The sequence below is a fragment of the Physella acuta genome, unplaced genomic scaffold (assembly GCF_028476545.2).
Source record: "Physella acuta isolate Inbredline_101_S28 unplaced genomic scaffold, ASM2847654v3 ptg000562l, whole genome shotgun sequence".
Taxonomy (NCBI): Eukaryota; Metazoa; Mollusca; class Gastropoda; family Physidae; genus Physella; species Physella acuta.
This window is the reverse complement of record NW_026732081.1, coordinates 2317502-2337685: the sequence shown is the minus strand read 5'-3', so window position 1 is coordinate 2337685 and position 20184 is coordinate 2317502. Positions and strand designations below refer to the sequence as shown.

At 34.3% G+C, this 20184-nt stretch overlaps 2 protein-coding genes across 2 annotated transcripts; one reads left to right on the top strand and one right to left on the bottom strand.

Annotated features, from left to right (window-relative positions):
• Positions 1-2701: 2701 nt before the first annotated feature.
• On the bottom strand, positions 2702-9954 carry LOC131946558 (beta-lactamase domain-containing protein 2). Its single transcript, XM_059307409.1, has 8 exons — positions 8909-9954; positions 8104-8295; positions 7331-7430; positions 6794-6899; positions 6147-6269; positions 5600-5763; positions 4603-4842; positions 2702-4233 (listed from the first exon to the last, which is right to left on the bottom strand). Exons 1-8 carry the CDS (start codon positions 9052-9054, stop codon positions 4033-4035), a joined length of 1272 nt encoding a protein of 423 aa, XP_059163392.1. The 5' UTR covers positions 9055-9954; the 3' UTR covers positions 2702-4032.
• A 3259-nt stretch (positions 9955-13213) lies between these two features.
• On the top strand, positions 13214-18786 carry LOC131946533 (ficolin-3-like). Its single transcript, XM_059307359.1, has 5 exons — positions 13214-13262; positions 14241-14278; positions 15108-15230; positions 16007-16123; positions 18164-18786. Exons 3-5 carry the CDS (start codon positions 15129-15131, stop codon positions 18524-18526), a joined length of 582 nt encoding a protein of 193 aa, XP_059163342.1. The 5' UTR covers positions 13214-13262; positions 14241-14278; positions 15108-15128; the 3' UTR covers positions 18527-18786.
• Positions 18787-20184: the final 1398 nt, after the last annotated feature.

Sequence of the window (20184 nt, the reverse complement as noted above, 5' to 3'; positions counted from 1 at the left end):
ACAGAACATCAGAGAACAGAACATCTAAAACAGAAGACCTGAGAACAGAACACTTGAGAACAGAACATCTAAAACAGAAGACCTGAGAACAGAACATCTAAAACAGAAGACCTGAGAACAGAACATCTAAAACAGAAGACCTGAGAACAGAACATCTAAAACAGAAGACCTGAAAACAGAACATCTAAAACAGAAGACCTGAGAACAGAACATCTAAAACAGAAGACCTGAGAACAGAACACTTGAGAACAGAACATCTAAAACAGAAGACCTGAGAACAGAACATCAGAGAACTGAACATCTAAAAGAGAACACCTGAGAAAAGAACATCTTAAACAGAACACCTTAGAACAGAACATCAGAGAACAGAACATCTAAAACAGAACACCTGAGAACAAAACATCTGAGAAAAGAACATCTAATACAGAACACATGAGAATAGAACATCTGAGAACAGAACATCTAAACAGAACACCTAGAACAAAACAGCTGTGAACATAACACCTAGAAAGAACACCTGAGAACAGAAGACAACAAAACACATTCAGACACTTCACACAGACAAATATGTAAAAAGAGCAACTCACCAACACATCTAGTCAGAGTGATGAGAATTGTCCACTAAAAAACGACGAGCACGCATCACCCAAAAGTTGACCCACAGTCCGCCAACTACCCTGCTTATCCTGAAACAAACAAGACACCTGTGAAGTCGAACTACGCTCAAACAACAATCATAGATCTACTATGTATGTGAATGTATGTTAGTATTCTCAGTATAGTAAAGGGGTAGTAGATTATATATAGATCTACATTATAGATCTAGATCTAGTTGATAATAGACTATAGACAATCTAGAGTCTAGCTAGATCTAGTTCACTGTCTAACTAAACTAAAAACTGCTATGGTCACATTCGATGCAAAATATGGAAATGGACAAGGAATAACATTGTTACCAACATTTAACATACAGTGTTTCTTCCAGACTTTTTTTCTCCGGCGGGGGGGGGGGGGGGGCAATGTTAAAAAGTATTATTCACGACTTTTTGTTCCAAAAACTCTTCTTCGGAGGCGGTGGGAGTGGCACTTGTAACTTCCGGGGTCAGATACTGGTAAAAGTGTAGGCCAAAGTATTTATATTTTCTAGATCTAGAGCTAGATCTAGTATCATGTAGATCTAGATCTAGATATAGATTATAATATTCTAGGATTTAAAAAATGTCTATTTTGTCCCGGAAGCGGGCCACGCCTATTGAGAAACGAGATAGGGCTTGCTGCTAACACATATGATGTTGGTAGATCTAATATTTCTCTTAGACTAGATCGATATCACAATTGATATGAAATCAAAATAATAACTATGCTCAGCTTACCGAAAAAACTAAATTCTTTTACTCCGTCCGTCTCATTTAGATATTTTACCCATCGGTTTTTTTATTCGTGGGAAAATTAATTAAATGTTTCCTCAATATGTTCATTAGTTGTGCGTCTGGTGCTTTTAGTTTTAGTTAAGTGTGCAAAAGCGTGCAAATACGTAAAATGTAAAAAACAGAAGTTGAACAAGCAGCCTATATTACAGAAAGTGTTTCTTCTAGGCTCCGCCCCCCCCCCCCCGATGAAAGTCTAACACCCCCCCCCCCCAAGATGAAATTGAATTTATATAGAAAATATATACTTTCTTTTAACCGTGCCTCCCCCCCCCCCCCCGGAGAAAAAAGTCTGGAATAAACACTGATTACAGAAGTGTGTCAGGTTGCAAAATGTACAAAGCTTAGGGGGAGTCAGGACACAAAGCTTAGCAGAGCTTAGGGAGTCAGGATTCAAAACATATGAAAGATAGGACACGATATATGGGGGAATCAACGAATGTGGTACCTCACTTGGAACTGACTTTTGGCCCCCATCATAATTCAACAAAAGAGGATTGAAACTGCTTTTTAACCTACAGATTCTTTGAAGCAGTGGTGGAACTAGAAAAAGAGCCCCCCCCTCCCCCCTTCCAGCAAAGATTTTTTTTTAGTTTGCCTTATTAGATTTTTTGGTGCCCCGTGTTAGGCTATTAAAGAGGAGCAATAAGTCTTGAAAGTGGTTTGAAGGTTTGCCTGTTTTTCATGTCGTTCTTTTTCCTATGCAACAGTGTGTTAGTTACTGTAGAGCAATCACTGCTGTAGTAGATCTGTTTTATTTATTTTTTACAAAACCATAAGTCAATCAAGGTGCAAAAAGTTTTGTTTGTTCCCCCCCCTCTCCCCCACAATGTGTGGTCTCTTTGAATAGTAGTTCCACCCCTGCTATGAAGATTAAATTATAATTATTGAAACCCTCTTTTCATTCTACTTTAACAATAATAATAATTGTAGGACTATCTAATTTTTTTACAAGATCTATGACATGATAGCTTCATTTATTCATTAGAAATTATGTTACTGGTTAGTTAGGCAAGTTTTTAAAATTTATCATTATACCACAGTTGAACAATTAGTGTAATGGGGCCTATATACAAGCCAATTTCATTTTTTAATATTTTTTTTTTTATTTTACAAACTGTGCTGGTTGAAAAATCTTCAAATCAGTATGGATGTTGAATACCTTAGTATTATCAACAGGATTTCATTGTAGTCAACATACATCCTAAAAAATCAACATGCAGAGAATTCCTCCCACCCACCCCTTCTTCCACTGCAAGGATGAAAGGTCAAGATGCCAAGTCAAAGTTTATTGCATTCACCTCATAATTCAACAACTTCATCAACAAATTTTAATTATACATTTTTATTTTAAATGATTGTCATCCATTATAATGGAATGTTTACATATGGAAGTGTTCATATAATCATTAAAACAAGTAACAATAAAGTGCTTATTTTCAAATTTAAAATACATTTAGTTATATACATAATAGTTTTTAACATGATTACATTGTGAATAATTTTTAACATGTTCAAATAACTAGGTAAATAGTTTTTTAAATGGTCACACATTGACAAATTTTTAAAAGTAATCACAAATAGATATGTTTTTAACATGATCACAAAGTGACAAGTACTTACCTTGATTATAAATTATACAGTGACTAATTTTTAACATTATTAAAGTGGAGATAGGGAATACCAAAACTATAAAATAACAAGAAAAAATTAATTATAAACAACTTTTCAGTTACACTTACATTTGTAAAAATGTTGATCCAGCAGTTGTAAAAAAAATAATTAAAAGTAACTTAGAGTAAATGATGTTATATTCTACAATGAAAACTTGGGGAAGTTATTCAAAAAGACCAACTATCATCAGTATAGAACAAGTAACTAAAGATGCGTTAAACAATCAACGAAGTATAACTTTAAAAAATAAAGATTATGCATTGGGTAAAATAGAAAACAAGGTCACATGTCCAAAAATACACAATTAGTAATATGTTAATGAAACCCTTATAAAATGGTGTGCAATATGTGATGGGTACTCTAGTATAACAAAATGTATATCAAAATTATGGTATGAACAAGTAAATTTAATAAGTATATAGAAAATATTTGTTAATTAAATTACGAATGATTAAATTAAATGCAACAGAAAACATCACTAGATTGACAACTAGCTAACATGTTTGGTTAAATAATCTCTCACTAGCTAAGACACTAAAAACATTTCAGCCCACAAATTTAACCGTCATTCTGACAAATCAGGTATACAATTCTTTAGAGGCTCGTACACCCTGAGCTTCACATTTGTATTGATTAAAAATAAAAGCATAAAATCTACATGGAGTTTATATAAGTGAAGAGTAATGTGAACAAATCTGTGAAGTGTTTGTAAATGAAGAGTTGTGTTTTTGTGATAAAAATTTACATCAATTGTATGTAAATTATATGTTTGTGAATTATATGTAGGTGGAAAAAAAGATTAAATTTGATCTGTTTTTATCCCACAAATATTTTAAAAACTAGTTTAAATACCAACAGATTAGACTCAGTTAACACATCAGCTTTTATGTAGGAGGATAATTAAAAAAAAACATCCTAAAACTGATTGCAGTTAGACGCTTCTTCTATTTGTCTTCTCAGACTTGTAGTTCTTGAAGCATTCATAAAAGGCATCAAGAAGGTCCTGTTCCCTGGGGTCATTGAAGAGATACCCACCCAGGTAGTTGGTGAAGTAGGCCACACCCAGGCCATTAGAGCGGTCAGCAAAAGCATTGTTTCCACCATAGCCTGGGTGACCTACGACTGAAAAACCCTGGAAGTAACAAGTTTACAGGTCAAGTTAAATGCCAAGTTTTACAGGTGGGAGTTAATAATAAAACAGAAGCTGAAGTTAAGAGGTGTATTATTAACAAAACTATTTATAAAGAAGTTGTATGATAACTCAGACTAATGTCTTACTTTGCTAAATAAATGGTAACTGTCTCTCACCTAGGTATATTTGTATCTTCCCTGACTGATATAAACTGTCAATTACTTCCCCTGAATCATTTTACCTATCATGTAATCATTTCCTCTGACTGATCCCACCTATTTATGGTATGATTATCCCCCTTGACTGATTTTGACTATCAATAAAGTATCTCTTTGATTGATTTTACTGACTATCAATAAAATATCTCACCTGAGGCGATGTATAATTCATTAAACCTTTGGCCACTGGTGTAGCTATGAACAGAAAGTTTGGCAAACCATTTGTCACAGTTTCTGTTAAAGATTCAACAATGTTTGGTGACAACAAACGTTTGGCGTGCAGGCTGCCCCCATTGGCAAGATAATCGTACAGCTTTGCAAGTCCTCTTGCTGTTCCTATCCCTACTGCAGATGGTAAGCCAACAGACAGATATTCTGGTTGGTTCATCATCTGAAACAATATCTCACTGTTGCACTTACAAGTTTAGGTGCTAGAAGCATCTAACAATAATTCTAAAAAGGGGCATTATATATTGCTGAGACTGTACTTAGAAGATTGGTTAAGTGGAGATCATGCTCAAGACGGCATGGGGCAGATGAAGTAGAGTTCATCTATTTCAATGACCTTAGCCTACAAGGGGATAGTGTGGTTACTACTACACCCAGCTGCCTTTGTTTCCCTAACATGAGGCAGGTACCCATCAGGGTTGGGTGGAATCTGGGACATCCTACAAATTTGAAATCGGTATCCAGACTCCAGACTTTCCAGATTGCAATTAAGTCATCCCATATAATGTTTGATTACAAGCCCAATAGTCTCAAGTAGTTCATGTCATTGACTTTAAATGATTCTCTTAGTTACTGACTTGAGGTAGGGAAATTAAAGGTAGATGCGCATTGTACTGATCTGGTATTACAATCCCTCATATATTTTATGCTGTCTAAATGGGTACTGTCATACTTGTGATTCAGTTATGCAATACTGATTCCAATACAGAACTCCCAAACTATTCTACAAATTAAATAGCAGCAGCATCGAAACTAATCCTTGTTTAAACTTTGTGTAAGTGTCAATTTTCTAAAACTCAGAGCATTATATGTATTTATAAAAAAAAAAATGAGTAAAAAGAAAATTAAAAACAAATTAAAACTTAAGTGTTTACTGGAAACCCCAAACAACTTGAATTTTTATTTTTAAAAATGTTTACCTCAGTACCCATATCCACAACTTCCAGTGCTATCTTAAAGTAGGGGTTGAAAAATGCATTATAAAAACTACTGTAGAAAAAGCGCTGCTCCCAAAAACTGGCCAGTTTAACCCTTGCAAACCTGTGATACTGCTCTTTTGGCAACCCAATATAAAATTCAATATCTGGAAAAGAGGAATTGCAGATTCTTTATTTGAACAAAAATAATTCATATATAATAAAAGTGTTTACAAAGATATTTTATGAAGAGATATGCTAGTTTTAACAGTACTATTTCCCGAAATATGATAATTTAAAATTTTACAGAAATGATTAACTAGTAGAAGAAACTAAATAATATAATAGTAGAGTTGACTTTGATATTTTATCACTAGCACTAGACATGTTAGTTGAAATCTGTGATTAACTTAAGTATGTTTCTTAAATTATCTTTTAACAAAAATCCTTATACTTCAGAAATGACAGCAGTGATTATTTTGAAATGTGACAAATCTTTTGATTAAATAAAATTTAAAAAAAAAACACATTTATTTTCCATTTAACCCACCTAGTGGCTTTAAAATTTCCTCTTCAAGGAACTGAGATATGTTTCTATGTTTAGGATCCACCTTGCGTACTAATGCGTCAACGTACATTCCAAAAGTCAACCCATGATATCCAACAGCTGTTCCTATAATTTCAATAAACATGTTGTTAATCAACAAGATCTATATATTTGTAAATGTACATGTTTTTTACAGTTGGATTTACTTTTATGTTTAGATACATGTTATTTATATATGAATACATCCAATATTTATATATACATGCATCTGTTATTTATGAATACATTTGACATTTATACATGTGTGTTATTTATATGTGGATACATCTGTTATATAGCAGAAGCAAGTTTGTGTATGTGTTATACACTGCAACTTTTAATTGCATACAACACTTACCAATTCAAGTTAATTAAACAATAAAAATTATCTGACAAGGTGTGAGGGGTGGTGAGGAAGTAAGGAACATAATGATTGCAGGTTGTGTGTAGGGGTGGGGATTTTTGGGCTCATGTTAAACATGGGGGGGGGGGGGGGACATAAACATTTTAGTATGCTTTTCAGATGTCAGATTGTTATACAATCAATAATAAAAGTCACATAATCTTTTTCTTTAAAAAAATGTTATCATAAAATCAACATATAATTTTACCTGCAGGCCAAAATGTTTTCTGATTGGCCAAAAGCTTCTCTACTTTGGTCCAGTTATCTCTGTAATCAAGCAGACTAATTTTCTCATCTAAGCCAATTAGACCAGCCTGTTGAAAAAAAGATAAGACTCATATCACATCCACTTCACACCGACAAACTCAAATGGTCTAACATATTTCACAACAGCTTTGTCAACCAACTTTAACAACAAAGTACCCCAAATAAATCCACTAAAAATAGTAAAAACCAATTCAAAAACTGGGAAAGTCAACAATGTTCTTTTAAATATCAATTAAAATGAACACTAAATGTTAGAAATGTTTAAACCATGCCTTTACTACCAGAAATAACTCAACAAAATAGACAACAAAGATTTCACTCACCGGGTGACTGACCAACAAAGATTTCACTCACCTGGTGACTGACCAACAAAGATTTCACTCACCTGGTGACTGACCAACAAAGATTTCACTCACCTGGTGACTGACCAACAAAGATTTCACTCACCTGGTGACTGACCAACAAAGATTTCACTCACCTGGTGACTGACCAACATCTCTACAGTTATGTTATCTTTGTTATTAGCTCTGAACTCAGGCCAGTAATGGTAAACTTCTTTCTTGTAATTCAGAAGTCCCCTAAAAAGAGTTTGGTAAAACTTGCGCTTTATTCTTTAGCAATATCACATCTCTATACGCACTTAAATTTGAAATAATTTCATGTGATCTATTTAAATAGTGTATTTTTAAAAATCTCATATATTTCATAATCTGCTGAAATATTACAATTTACAGAGGAAGACTTACAAATTAGGATGATGCTAATATAAGACAGATTAGACAACAGTTCGATACTAAAATTATTTACTTGCAACAATATTAATTTACAATAAGTATTCAACATTAACATTTTTTATCCTTGTAAATGTAAAATAAAAACGCAAAACCATGCTAGTTGGTAACCCTGCGTTTTATTAAAAATCTACTCCTAACCCACTCTAAATTTATTCCTGACCCTAACCCCACACTTAACAAGCCCTAAAAAATCACTGACCATGCATCTGATCCTAACCCTAACAGTAATTACCAACAACTAAACCAAAATCATTAGTTTTATATGCCATTATTTAATGCAGAAAAATGTCAATTTCTAAAAATTATTATAAAAACTAGACATACAAATAGATTAAAATAACCTTCCACAACATCTAAATAAATTACTCTCTACTGTGGGCAGTATAAGTGTTCCTTACATATCCCACAAAGTCTAAATAAATGACACGCTACTGATGGTTGTACCAGAGTTCCTTACATATCCACAAGCCTAGCTATCGCTATAGCTGAGACTCCCTTGACCATGGACCAAGACAGTGTGATGGTGTCTTGCTGCCAGTGTTGTTGTAGGTCATGGTCTGCCCATCCTCCCCACATGTCCACCAGAAGTTCACCCTTATAATACACAGCAAAAGCAGAACCTCGTTCTTTCCCACTTTCAAAGTTGCGTCTAAAAACAATTTTAAATTTGTATAGTAATTTTTTTTTCTTTAGGTAAATATTAACATAGTTAGGTATAATACAGCCTTCCATTATATCTGGAGTATATGTTTCTTTTGTCAGTTGATTGACAGCAGATTTGACATTCTACTTCATCAATTAATTAGGGCTGATAGTCTGCTTCATTAATTAACTAGCACTGATTGGCGCTTCATTAATTAACTTGTACTGATTGCTTAACTGAATACACAAGAAAAAGATTTCTTCAAACTCTGGCAATTTGTAAAAAACAAGAATTGTGTACGTGGTTAGATTTTGTATCTGACCACATCTTGAGTATCAACCACATTAAATTATAATCTAAATTAGATAGTTTTAAAATGAGCAACAGTTTAGTTCTGCTAGTCAATTTCAGAAATTTAAAATGTATAATTTGATGGCTACTTCTTAATTTTGAAAATATGGGAAATATATTACCAAAAATAACTCTTGAAAGTATAGAATAATTTTGTTATTTTAATTATTATTCTAACATGAACAATTAGGGAATCTTCAAATTATTGATTGGGCTATCATTGTCAAATCAAATAAGAAAAATGTTGGTATTTTTATGTTAGACTTACTTGTAGGTTTCAGCAACTTTCCTGAAGGAAGGATGGAAAAATCCTGAGACTCTAGGTGGTACTTTAGTGCTTGGAAAATTGTTGACATAATACTGCCAAGCAACTAAACCAACTATAAATGCAATAGCATTTCGTAACATCCCCATTTTAAATACAGATGTTCAAAACAATCTTGACTTGATAAAATAACCTTTTAAATTAAAAGAAAAAAAGATTCATTTTAGAATTAGCGATCCATTGGGCAGATGAAGTAGGTTGAGTTCATATATTTTTGATCTTCGGATATGAAGGGATAATGTGTTCAGCACTATGCCTAGTTAAATTATTTAACAAATATTATTATTTGTTGGCTTTTTAAATGTAAAATAGAAAACAAGTTTCAGTCCTGTCTAAAAATATATAGAATCCATTTAGAATACAACATTTTTTGGACATATGCTCTATATGTCATTTACACACACAATAACACACTCAAACACAATTAAGACAGTAGTTCTTCTACTCAGTTGTTACACTTTTGTGCTGGATAAAAATGACAAAATGGGTTGGCTAGAAACACATCCAGAAATACAGATACATATTATATATGTCTATAATCATGACAGTGTAGGATACCAAGTAGCAAGCAGATGACACTTCAAACTAGAACATACAGTAGCAGTGGAAATCACAACACAAAGACATCCTTTTACTTTAAACATACTATAAGATTTATTTTTTTCACACAGATATCATAACAATAGAAGACAATTGAAGGTGCTCAAGTGGTACTTAGTAAAAAAAAATGAAAACAAGATTTCTTAACAGGAACTACTTACATCCAAGGGCTACACAATTATTGTGGTCAGAATAACTAACACACAGTAGTAGCAAGCACTTAAAACTTGTTTTTGCTAAAACCACTCGAGATGTCAAATTAATGGACAGAAAACAAAAAGGATCTTATCACAAGTGTTTGACTACCAAAAGAAATAATTATTTTAAAAAATATAAAAGTAGGAACATAATTTTTATAACCACAAAACTTCAGTTCATATGATTTTATACACAGCGTTCACATAGAAGAATTGACTTGTTCTTGCTCACCATACTTATATATATATTCACCTATAATATTTAAAAAGTATCAAATAACTTATTAAAGTTTTTAAAAAATTAGTATATCAACATTTTATAGGCTACATCAATTCAATAATTGAATATAGATTTACCAATGTATTATAATAGACTCTTCCAAAAATAGGTGTGTCAGGTTGTTAGTAGTATTGTAATCTCAACTAGTTTTATGGTTACAAATTATGGTTAGGCATATGGTAGGATTAGGGTAAGGTTAGGGTTTTCAGTGACATTAGCAAGCAATGTGTGTATTTTCGTGTGGCGTCAAAACGGCCAATGACAAAACTGCTCCGTCAAAATGACCCCAACAAATCAGCCCCGTCATAAAGGCCAGCGACATATCGACCCCGTCATATAGGCTCCCGTCATTAGGTTCTCGACAAATAGGATCCCACCATTTTGTTTTTCCACAAAACGGTCCCCGTCATTACAACTCCCGACAAATAGGCTCCCGTCATATTGGCTCACGACAAATAGGCTCCTGCTAATTTGGCTCATGACAAATAGGCTCCTGCTAATTTGGCTCCCCACAAAAGGACCACTGACAAGTAATACATTGTATGTATCTCTTGGTCGGCAGGCCTTATTTTTATATGTGTTTATCTATTATAAGAAATAGTATGTTTTAATTTAAGGGTCATCTATGTATGACTTCCATAAACGAGTTGGTTATAGGCAGTTCCAACTCAGTGTGTGGGGAGAGAGATGCACGCTGTACATTCCAACCTGCAGTATGCTAGTAGGTTATCAAAACAAAATGCTGTTATCCTGTAAACATCATGTATATCATGCATTTACACTTCTGTGCTCGCTTTTACGCAACACATCATTACTGTTGTAAATTAAACATTATCAAAATTTTAGAATTGGTGGGATTTAGCTATTAAATTTAACTGTTAAGGGGCTCGATTTGATTGTGAATTGATGTTGGTTCATGAAAAACAATTTCATTCAGGCATTTAAAAGAAATTATAGTGGACGTGGAGGTAGGACAAAATTGAAAATGGTTACTTTTATTTTTTTAATGTTTTATTAATTATTAACTTTTATCAACTTGATTTTTGGTATCTATGTTTTATGAATGCCAATGGACGGCAATAGTAATACTAATACTAATAGTAACAATAGCGATAGATGCTAGATCTAGTTATTAGTAGAACATAGATCTAGAATCTAGTCAATAGTTGTCCAGCTGGTCCAGTCATCATACTCATACTAACATACTTCATAGGAAATAGGACTCATTTGTCTGGAGTCTAGAATCTAGATACTAGATAATATTCTATCGGGAGTCATTTAAGCCTATACCCCTCTAATAATATTAATACATCTACAACTTTTAATTTTAATGGACAACAACAAGTTTATTAGACTAACTATTTATTTAGTTATTTACTATAGCCTAGCAGCTACTGCTAGTGCTAGACCTTGAGCCTTGACTTGACTCGAGTAGTTTTTCGAGTTTGTTTACCTTAGCAGACAAACTTAGTTGCCAGATTAATTTGATGAAATTTTGAAAATAACTTATTTTCTGAAGTAAAAATGTACCAACTGCTGTTTGAGTTATTAGACGGAATATAATTTTTTTTTAAAAATAGATTTAGATCTACATAGCTCTGTAGAATCTAGATCTAGATCTATATCAAAACAAAGCTTGTATAAAACTTTTATCCCAGGCCCTCGCTACGCCTCTGAATAAAACAATACTCCAGATCATGCGATGCCATGTATTTTGTGCATGATTATCCTGCTGGAGTGGAGGTCTATTTTAAATTTAATCCGCTAGATCAATTTTAGTCCTGTGCACATTTTTATAACTTATTATATTATCTTTTGAAACAACATATATGATATTATGTGAAGTTACTGAAGACGGTTTTTTTTTTTTTGAATTTTTTTAGATTGGCATTCATTAAATGTACCCGTATGGCAGCTAGTGGCTAAACAGTGGTTAGGGTAAGGCTTAGATGGTTGCCCGCATACATAAGTTGGCATTACTCATACTCAAAGGGAACAATGTAATCATCCAAAGGTTTAGAGAAATAATACGCTTCTACCGGGGGGGGGGGGGGGTGGACTCCTAAATGTTAGCTATCAAAACTTTATTTCGGTCAAAACTAAACTTAACCAGAATGGACCAGGTTTTACTGTCTCTTAGGCTATACAGAATATACAGAAAGTATTGTAATTGTGCACAAAAGTTTAATGAAATTGACAGTTTTCACCGTTTTACAACTCCATACTTTAACGTACACAGAATATAAAGCATGTATTGCAATCGTGCTAAAAAATCTAAATCGAGATTTTGATACATTTTTGTGTCTTTTAAGCTTCCGAAGCCCGAAAAACTTAATTTTTCAATACTGTCAGTCTGTGTGTGAGTGTGTCTGTAAGCACTATAACTTGAGTACTGTTTTACTAAGGTAGACTAAATTTCATATATAACTATAATGATCTTATACTTGGACTACTCTCAAATTGACACATAGGTAAAAGTTTTTGCTCTCTTGAGTCTTTTAAAATTTTGACTTATTTCCACTGACCGGAAGTAGTACTTTAATTAAGGTATTACCTATTTCTCAAAAATATTACTTCTACTTGACGGATTCGTTTCCAACTTTCCACATAAGTCAAGAATCGTTTACAATACACTGTGACATAAAATGTGACTTAATTATTTGTTTAATTATTTTTAAAAAAAATTATTTAAAGTTTCCGATATAAACTACTGATTTTCCGCTCAAATATTCACACATTGTTTACGTTCATTTGGTGCGCAATTCTTAGTGTTTGTTCGTTCTTTCGTTTGTTTGTTAGCTTGTTTTTCTTATGTCTGAAAAATTGCCCTGTCAAGAAAAACAAAGAATCTGGGAAACTCAAGGGAAATCGATACATTCGAGGTAAATAAACATTGATTTACAAAATTTGCCACAACCCACAAATAGACAAAAAATAAAATGCAAATTGTTATTGTGAACTAAAAGTTTATAATAAAAAGTAACAGGAAACTTGGTTTTTTATCTTACATAAATTGCATGATATAGGGGCTTGTGCCATATCAGTCCCACAGGACTGACTTAACTCCAACGCTTAGAGCGGTAGTATATAACGACACCATCAACTGAAACAGACAACAGACTTGTATTGGGATCGACTGAAACGAAATCAACACAATCACTAAACATGTATGTTGGGCTATGTGCTGCAGTGTTGGTTGTCAACATTTTTCTCTGCACTGGTCAGTTCAATATTTTAATTGCAATATCATTTTTTCTCTGTTCTGCTGAGGTTTATTTTGAATGACTTTATTTTAACTTTAAATGTGAGTGGAAAAAACATTTTGAGCTTGGAACAATGTTAATGTTTAAAGTATGTTCCTATTCAATAATCCTGAATTTATCTAACACTTTTGCCAATATAACCGTATTTATTTTCTGTAGTGATCAACGCAACAGCGGCTAAACCTTTTAATTTAATAACCTCGAAAGCTTTTGGTAATATCCCTTTTTACTTTCTCGTATATACGAAGTATAGAGAAAGTCTTGTAATCGTGCAAAAAAAAAATCGAGATTTTTATAAATCTCGACGTTTTACACCTCACTGATACGGAAAAACATAATTTTGCAATCTTGTCCGTATGTCTGTGTGTCTGTCTGTGTGTCTGTCTGTCCGTGTGTAAACACGATAACTTGAGTACCGTTACAGCTAGGGTGAGGAAATTTCGCATATAAGTATTTTATCAAAATCGTAGATCCGTATCAAATTTTGAGCGATTTCCGATAACCGGAAGTGGTACTTTTTTGCTTTGAAGTTTTCAAAAGCCTATAACTTGAGTATTATTTCAGATAGATAAATGAAATTTCACATGCAAGTAAAAGATCTAATTCTCTACCTTCTGTTAAATTTTGAGTAATTTCCGTTGACCGGAAGTAGTAATTTACGCTACTTCCGATTTCTCAAAAAACGCATGTAAATTTTAAAAGTACTAATAATATTGCGCACTATTATGCGCTTTTTTATTTGGCGTTCACTTGGTGTGCAATTAATTTGTTTACGAGATTTTATTCTATTTTAAAAACTTTAAGTATTTAAAATGGATTAAAAATCATGTCTATAGCCCGAGTTCCCATCCCCTGTTATTTTATATAAGAATATTCAAGAAAGTTTAGGGGAGATCACTCCGGTTTATTATATCATGCTTGGTTTTTATACGCAGGAGATGACATTTTTAAGAACACTTCTCATCCTGAAAAGGTAATTAAAAGATTAAATTAATAATTATTTTTCATTCGCTCCGCTATCTGTATTAATCATTTGATTAAAATTGACATTCACATAAAATATAAGGTAACGGCGTGGGCGAATGGTAGGGCATACGCAGTGGCGTAGCGAGGTCGGGTGTCACGCGGTGCGGCACTTAATGGTGTCACCCCCCCTCCCCCAGAGAGGCGTAGCGACCCTTCCCGGGGATAAACTTTCAAATTTTCGATTTGCACACCCCCCTCGCTACACCTCTTGGCATACGACTACTAACCCGAAATCGCGATTTCGAATCTGGGTTCGAGTCCTTAGAACGTCTCTGAGTCCACCTATCTCTGATGGGTATATGACTCACATTAGGGAACGTACTAAGTACTAGCTATAGGCATAGTGCTGACCACAAGTGGCGTCGCTAGGTCGGGTGTCACCCGGTGCGGCACTTTGTGGTGTCACCCCCCCCCAAAAAAAAACGATATATATATATATATATATATATATATATATATATATATATATATATATATTACTAAATTTGTACTTAAAATTATAAATGGGACAGGCAAAAAAGCATTTATATATTTATAAAAGAATATATATATATATATATATATATATATATATATATATATATATATATATATATATATATATATATATATATATATATATATAAATGGTGTCATCCGGTGCGGCCCGCACCCCCGCCCCGCCTTCCCTACGCCTCTGCTGACCACACTATCCCTTCATATGCCGAGGCAACACAAACAAGTTATTTCTTTATCACTTACCTCATGTTCCGTCATGTTTGAAAACGTTTCATCAGGCCAATTGTGACAAGAGCTCAATGAAAGGCGATATGCTTGCAAGATCCCTTTTGAGTTCTCCTGTTGGTTTAGACCAACTTTGTGACACCAAAACTGATGGTGGAGGGTGGATTCTGCTGATGGTAAAATTATAATAATCTTAAAATTGTATGTTATAAACCGGGCATAGAAGAATGTGTTCATTGCGGGGAGGGTGTTGGGTGGTGGAGTTCGAGGGTTGTGTAAAGCAGCAAAGATCTTTTCCAATAGGTTAACGCGGTTATCTAGTATAGTAATGAATGTTTTTATTTTATATTTGTTTATTTAATTGTCCGATTTTAAAAATCTCACTAATTAATTGTAAATGAATCGCATTTTTAAATTAAAAGCTAAGGGGAAAATTTTAAAAATATAAAAACTATTAAATAGTAGTGATTACAACATTTTTAGTTAAGGCAATGTTAAATCAAAATTTATTTTTAATTTTTTTTTATCTTTGGACGGTTATCTAGCGCAATACTTTTCTTTTTCTATTGTTTACGATTTTCTAAAGTTATTTTTTAAATATTTTCTTTTCTCAATTGAATAAACATGACATCAGCTTTCAGTGGTAGCTTAATATTTGTTTTAAAAACAATTTTTTATTGGTTGTATATTAGCCATACACATTTTTTTTTCTAAAATGTAATTTAATTTATCCGACATTACATAATAATATATCTTATAAAGCTAAAGTCAATTCTTATATTTAAGTTTAAGTATTTCAAAAATGTTTCCAAAGTAAACAGAAATTTCATTGTGTTTATATAATTACTAATGCATTGAATAAAAAAAAATGAAATATGTTTGTAAAAACTGTAGCAAAACTTAGAAGTACTATGCGATTTTATAGACGAAATTTTATGAGGTTATTTTTCAGCGCCGGTCTAAAGGTGATGTATTCTTTGCAAGACCTTGGACCGATTATAGGTATGGATTTGGTACATTCTGTGGTGATTTTTGGCTAGGACTGGAAGAAATTCATCAATTAATGTTGGTACGATATTCTGTAACACGTTTATCTAAATCATTTCATGTTGTTGTTTGTTTTTTTTTGAGATTACCTACATTTTACGGATACATTTATGTAAAAATAGTACATATACATATAATAGAAAACTAACGTATACAAATACACAAACATATTTGTTAACTTATACACATACATTTACTACACATACATATACGCCTACACGTACAACGGAGCTGGATACCCCCCCCCCCGTTAATACACCCTGGAGCAATTACCCCCCGGGACATAACCTCCCGCCAAAAGCAATGTGGTAGGACATTAACCCCCTGTCAATCGCCCCCACCCCCACCCCTTTTCAACTCTGGTCAACTAGAGATAAGTTTAGGAAATGGAGATGGATAGGAATACTGATGTTTCGATATATAATGTTTTCTAAAAAGATGAAACTGATACTGATGTTTCGATATATAATGATTTCTAAAAAGATGAAACTTATAGTGATGTTTCGATATCTAATGTTTTCTAAAAAGATGAAACTGATAGTGATGTTTAGATATAGAATGTATTCTAAAAAGATGAAACTGACACTGATATTTAGATATAGAATGTATTCTAAAAAGATGAAACTGACACTGATATTTAGATATAGAATGTTTTCTAAAAAGATGAAACTGACACTGATATTTAGATATATAATGTATTCTAAAAAGATGAAACTGACACTGATATTTAGATATAGAATGTATTCTAAACAGATGAAACGTATAGTGATGTTAAAATAAAGAATGTTTTCTAAAAAGATGAAACTGCATTCCCCTAAAATGTCACTGTTACCTATCAGCATGTTAAAAATGAAATGAAAAGAACCAGTGCTGGACGCCCCGCCTATTTCAGCTATAATGGACTAAGAACAACCCGCGATGAATGTTGTTTTAAAATGTTATGAAGTTACCCACAGCCAAGGCTGTTTTTTTCGTTTAGCACAGAGCCTACAAGGAAAGGACACGCTGATTCACGAATGACTCAGATATAGCTATGTCGGTAAGGTTGATTGGCGCTTTGGCTTTTGTGCCGCTTGCAGATATTCCAGATGTTTTTGAAGAACTTTGAGAAGACCAATTCAACGAAATGTAGCAACTCTTGAAATATTTTGATGATTCTTATATTGGCAATAAAGCTTTTCCCCTTTACTTGCCTAACATCTGGAACATCGCCTCGTTGAAAATAAGTTAACTCGCATAAACTCAACGTTACAGGTTGTGTTTTGAAAATTGTAAGCTGCAGTTGATGCTGACCAATTTCTGTTTTTTAATTATTGTTCTCTAAAGAGAGAATGGTTTCAACAAAGAAATGATCGTTCAGCGGTTTGGTGGACATTCATTTGAACGAATATGGAACGGAGTGGTCTAGCGGTAGAGAGCTGGACTGCTAACCCGTAAGTCTCGAGTTCGAATCCAGGTTCAAGTCAGTAGACCGTCCCTGAGTCCACCCAACTCTGATGGGTACCTAACTCACGTTAGGGAAAGTAAAAGCGGCTGGGCATAGTGCTGAGGTCATATGCCGAGGTCACAGAAGCAAGTGAACTCTACTTCACTTGCCCCACAGACCGGCAGGTTTGAAAGGGAAACGTTTTTTTACATTTGAACGAATAAGCAAATAAAATATCGCGACATCAGTTCTCGGATTCTAACATTGTTAAGGACTATGCAAAAATAGATCGCATGGGCTTTTTTTGGTTGTGTCAGGACCGGCCTTAACTAAATCAATATTCAGAAATGTATAATTTACTTTACATTGTTAATTTTATTTCTTTTGAAACTCGGATTTTGTGTATGTCATTTTGAGCGGGGGGGGGGGGGGGGGTGACGGTGTACTGATGGGGTAGATGCCAGGGGCTATTGACGTGGGGGGGGGATAATGTCCTAGAAACCCACATACACATACAAATACATGCACCAATACATTTATAATACACATACCTGAACAACAATAGCTATGTATAAGAATACATAATCGTTTTCATATGAATTGTTTAAAATATGTATCGCCTATTTAAATCGATAGTTAGGACGATGGGAACTAAGGGTGGATATAAAGTTCAAAGGTAAAGATTACTACGCACACTACAATCTGTTTGAAGTCGAAAGCGAGGCCCAGTTCTACAAGCTGCACGTTGGTGGATTCTCGGGGAACGTCGGCGATTGTCTCTCTTTTCACGACGGTATGAGGTTCTACACATCAGACAAACCTACCAGCAACGACTGTTCTGGAAAGTTCAGCGGGGGGTGGTGGTATCAGCAGTGTCATCGGGCCTACCTGACAGGTATATGGGGGTCGAGAGAATATGCTAAAGGGATCTATTGGAACTCCTTGTCCCCGGGGCATGAGAGCCTCGATTCAGTAGAAATGAAAATCAGAAAATTGTAGTTTTCCTGTTTAGACCTCCATAATGCTTGTTACGTTCCCCACCCGCCCCTATGCTTCACACCATCAACAATATGGCAAGTTTCAGGTATATTAAGTTACAAAAAAAAAATGTCTACAGTTTACTAAGAATATGATTTTGAAGAAATTTTTTCTTAAATAACACTAGAGAATTCTAGCAAAGTCGTAACAAGATGTAAAACTTATTAAAAAGTTATTTCGATTTACAAAAATAATTTTAACATCGAAATAACAACTTTTAAAGAAAGTCTATTTATTTCATAAATGCAACATATTTCTTCATCCACGTTTTTCTCAAACCCCTCCACCCCTACTCAGTGGCGTAGCGAGGTCGGGTGTCACCCGGTGCGGTACTTAATGGTGTCACCCCCCCAGAGGCATAGAGACCCTTCCCAGGGACAAACTTTCAAATTTTCGATTTGCACCCCCCCCCTCAAACTTTCGATTTGCACCCCCCCCTCGAGTTTTCGATTTGCACCCCCCCCCCCTCAAACTTTCGATTTGCACCCCCCCCCCTCGAGTTTTTCTCTATATATTTTGCTATTTTTTGCCTTGGTGTCACCCCCCTAAATGGTGTCACCCGGTGCGGTCCGCACCCCCCGCCCCCCCCCCCCCCCCCTCGCTACGCCCCTGCCCCTACTCCATCTCATAAGTGTGACGTTAATTAGGAATGAATCTTGCACTTTTAAATTAAACTCAGAAACATATTTTGATCCTACTGGTACTTGTCCAACAAATCACTGTTTTTAATTTATACAATTATTTTGAATTTATTCTTTAAAATAAAGTTTATGTCACGCTGTAAAAAAAGTGTTAATAAAAAATTGCTTTGATGCTACAAAATACTCTTTCTTAAGTTTGTTTCGTTATTCTTTAATCACCTCGAATCTAAATTTATTAGAAGTCCTCCTGGGCAGTGCCGGTCCTTCGTTTAGCTGCGATAGAAAATGACTTATGAAGGTATAAAAATTATAAAGGTTTTTAAAGGAGGGTCAGTCAAACAGACATCTTATGGATAGGTAATGTGTAAAAGTAAAAACGCTTTATTAAAACAAAAATCATTTTAGTGTGTACAAATCCGAACATTGGTTCTAAAGTCGTGTTTTAGCGTCTGTATCTATAATTTAGTTGCTGGATATAGCTTATAATATGTGTGCTTTAGGTGTAGGATCGTTGTTTAGTGTGTACTCAAACGCCCCATTCCATGATGATGATGATAAAGACAACATATTATGTTGTCTTTATCATCATTCCTGTGGAGCCAAGGGACACAACCTATGCGTCGTACTCGGTTCCTGGCGATTCCTGTAAGTTGGTTCCACGACATTCCGGCTCAGTGATTCTTCCAAACTTTTTTCTCCGGGGGGGGGGGGGGGGGTAGACTTTCTTGGGGGGGGGGGGCGAAGAGATGCCTAGAAGAAACTCTGTTCCGGCTGCTTCTGCTTCACTAACAACTGACCTTTTTCAATTTAGTTTTGGCCTAACTACTTTCCTCTTTCCTTGGGGATTTCAATCTAGTGTCTGATGTTGCTAATTGTTTAAATTAAGTTTGCGCAAATTGTGTCCAATTCATCCCCATTTGCGCTTTTGTATTTCTTTGCCATCACGGTCTTGCCCAGTTTTATCCACAGTTCGGCATT

What these genes read in the sequence shown, in the direction of transcription:
- LOC131946533 (XM_059307359.1), top strand. Translation starts at nt 15,129, where the DNA reads ATGAAAGGCGATATGCTTGCAAGATCCCTTTTGAGTTCTCCTGTTGGT. An exon ending in GAGGGTGGATTCTGCTGATG is followed by an intron (nt 15,231 to 16,006) that starts GTAAAATTATAA and finishes GTTATTTTTCAG; the next exon opens with CGCCGGTCTAAAGGTGATGT. An exon ending in AAATTCATCAATTAATGTTG is followed by an intron (nt 16,124 to 18,163) that starts GTACGATATTCT and finishes TTAAATCGATAG; the next exon opens with TTAGGACGATGGGAACTAAG.
- LOC131946558 (XM_059307409.1), bottom strand. Translation starts at nt 9,054, where the DNA reads ATGGGGATGTTACGAAATGCTATTGCATTTATAGTTGGTTTAGTTGCT. An exon ending in AAAGTTGCTGAAACCTACAA is followed by an intron (nt 8,296 to 8,908) that starts GTAAGTCTAACA and finishes AATTGTTTTTAG; the next exon opens with ACGCAACTTTGAAAGTGGGA. An exon ending in GGAAATTTTAAAGCCACTAG is followed by an intron (nt 5,764 to 6,146) that starts GTGGGTTAAATG and finishes CCTCTTTTCCAG; the next exon opens with ATATTGAATTTTATATTGGG.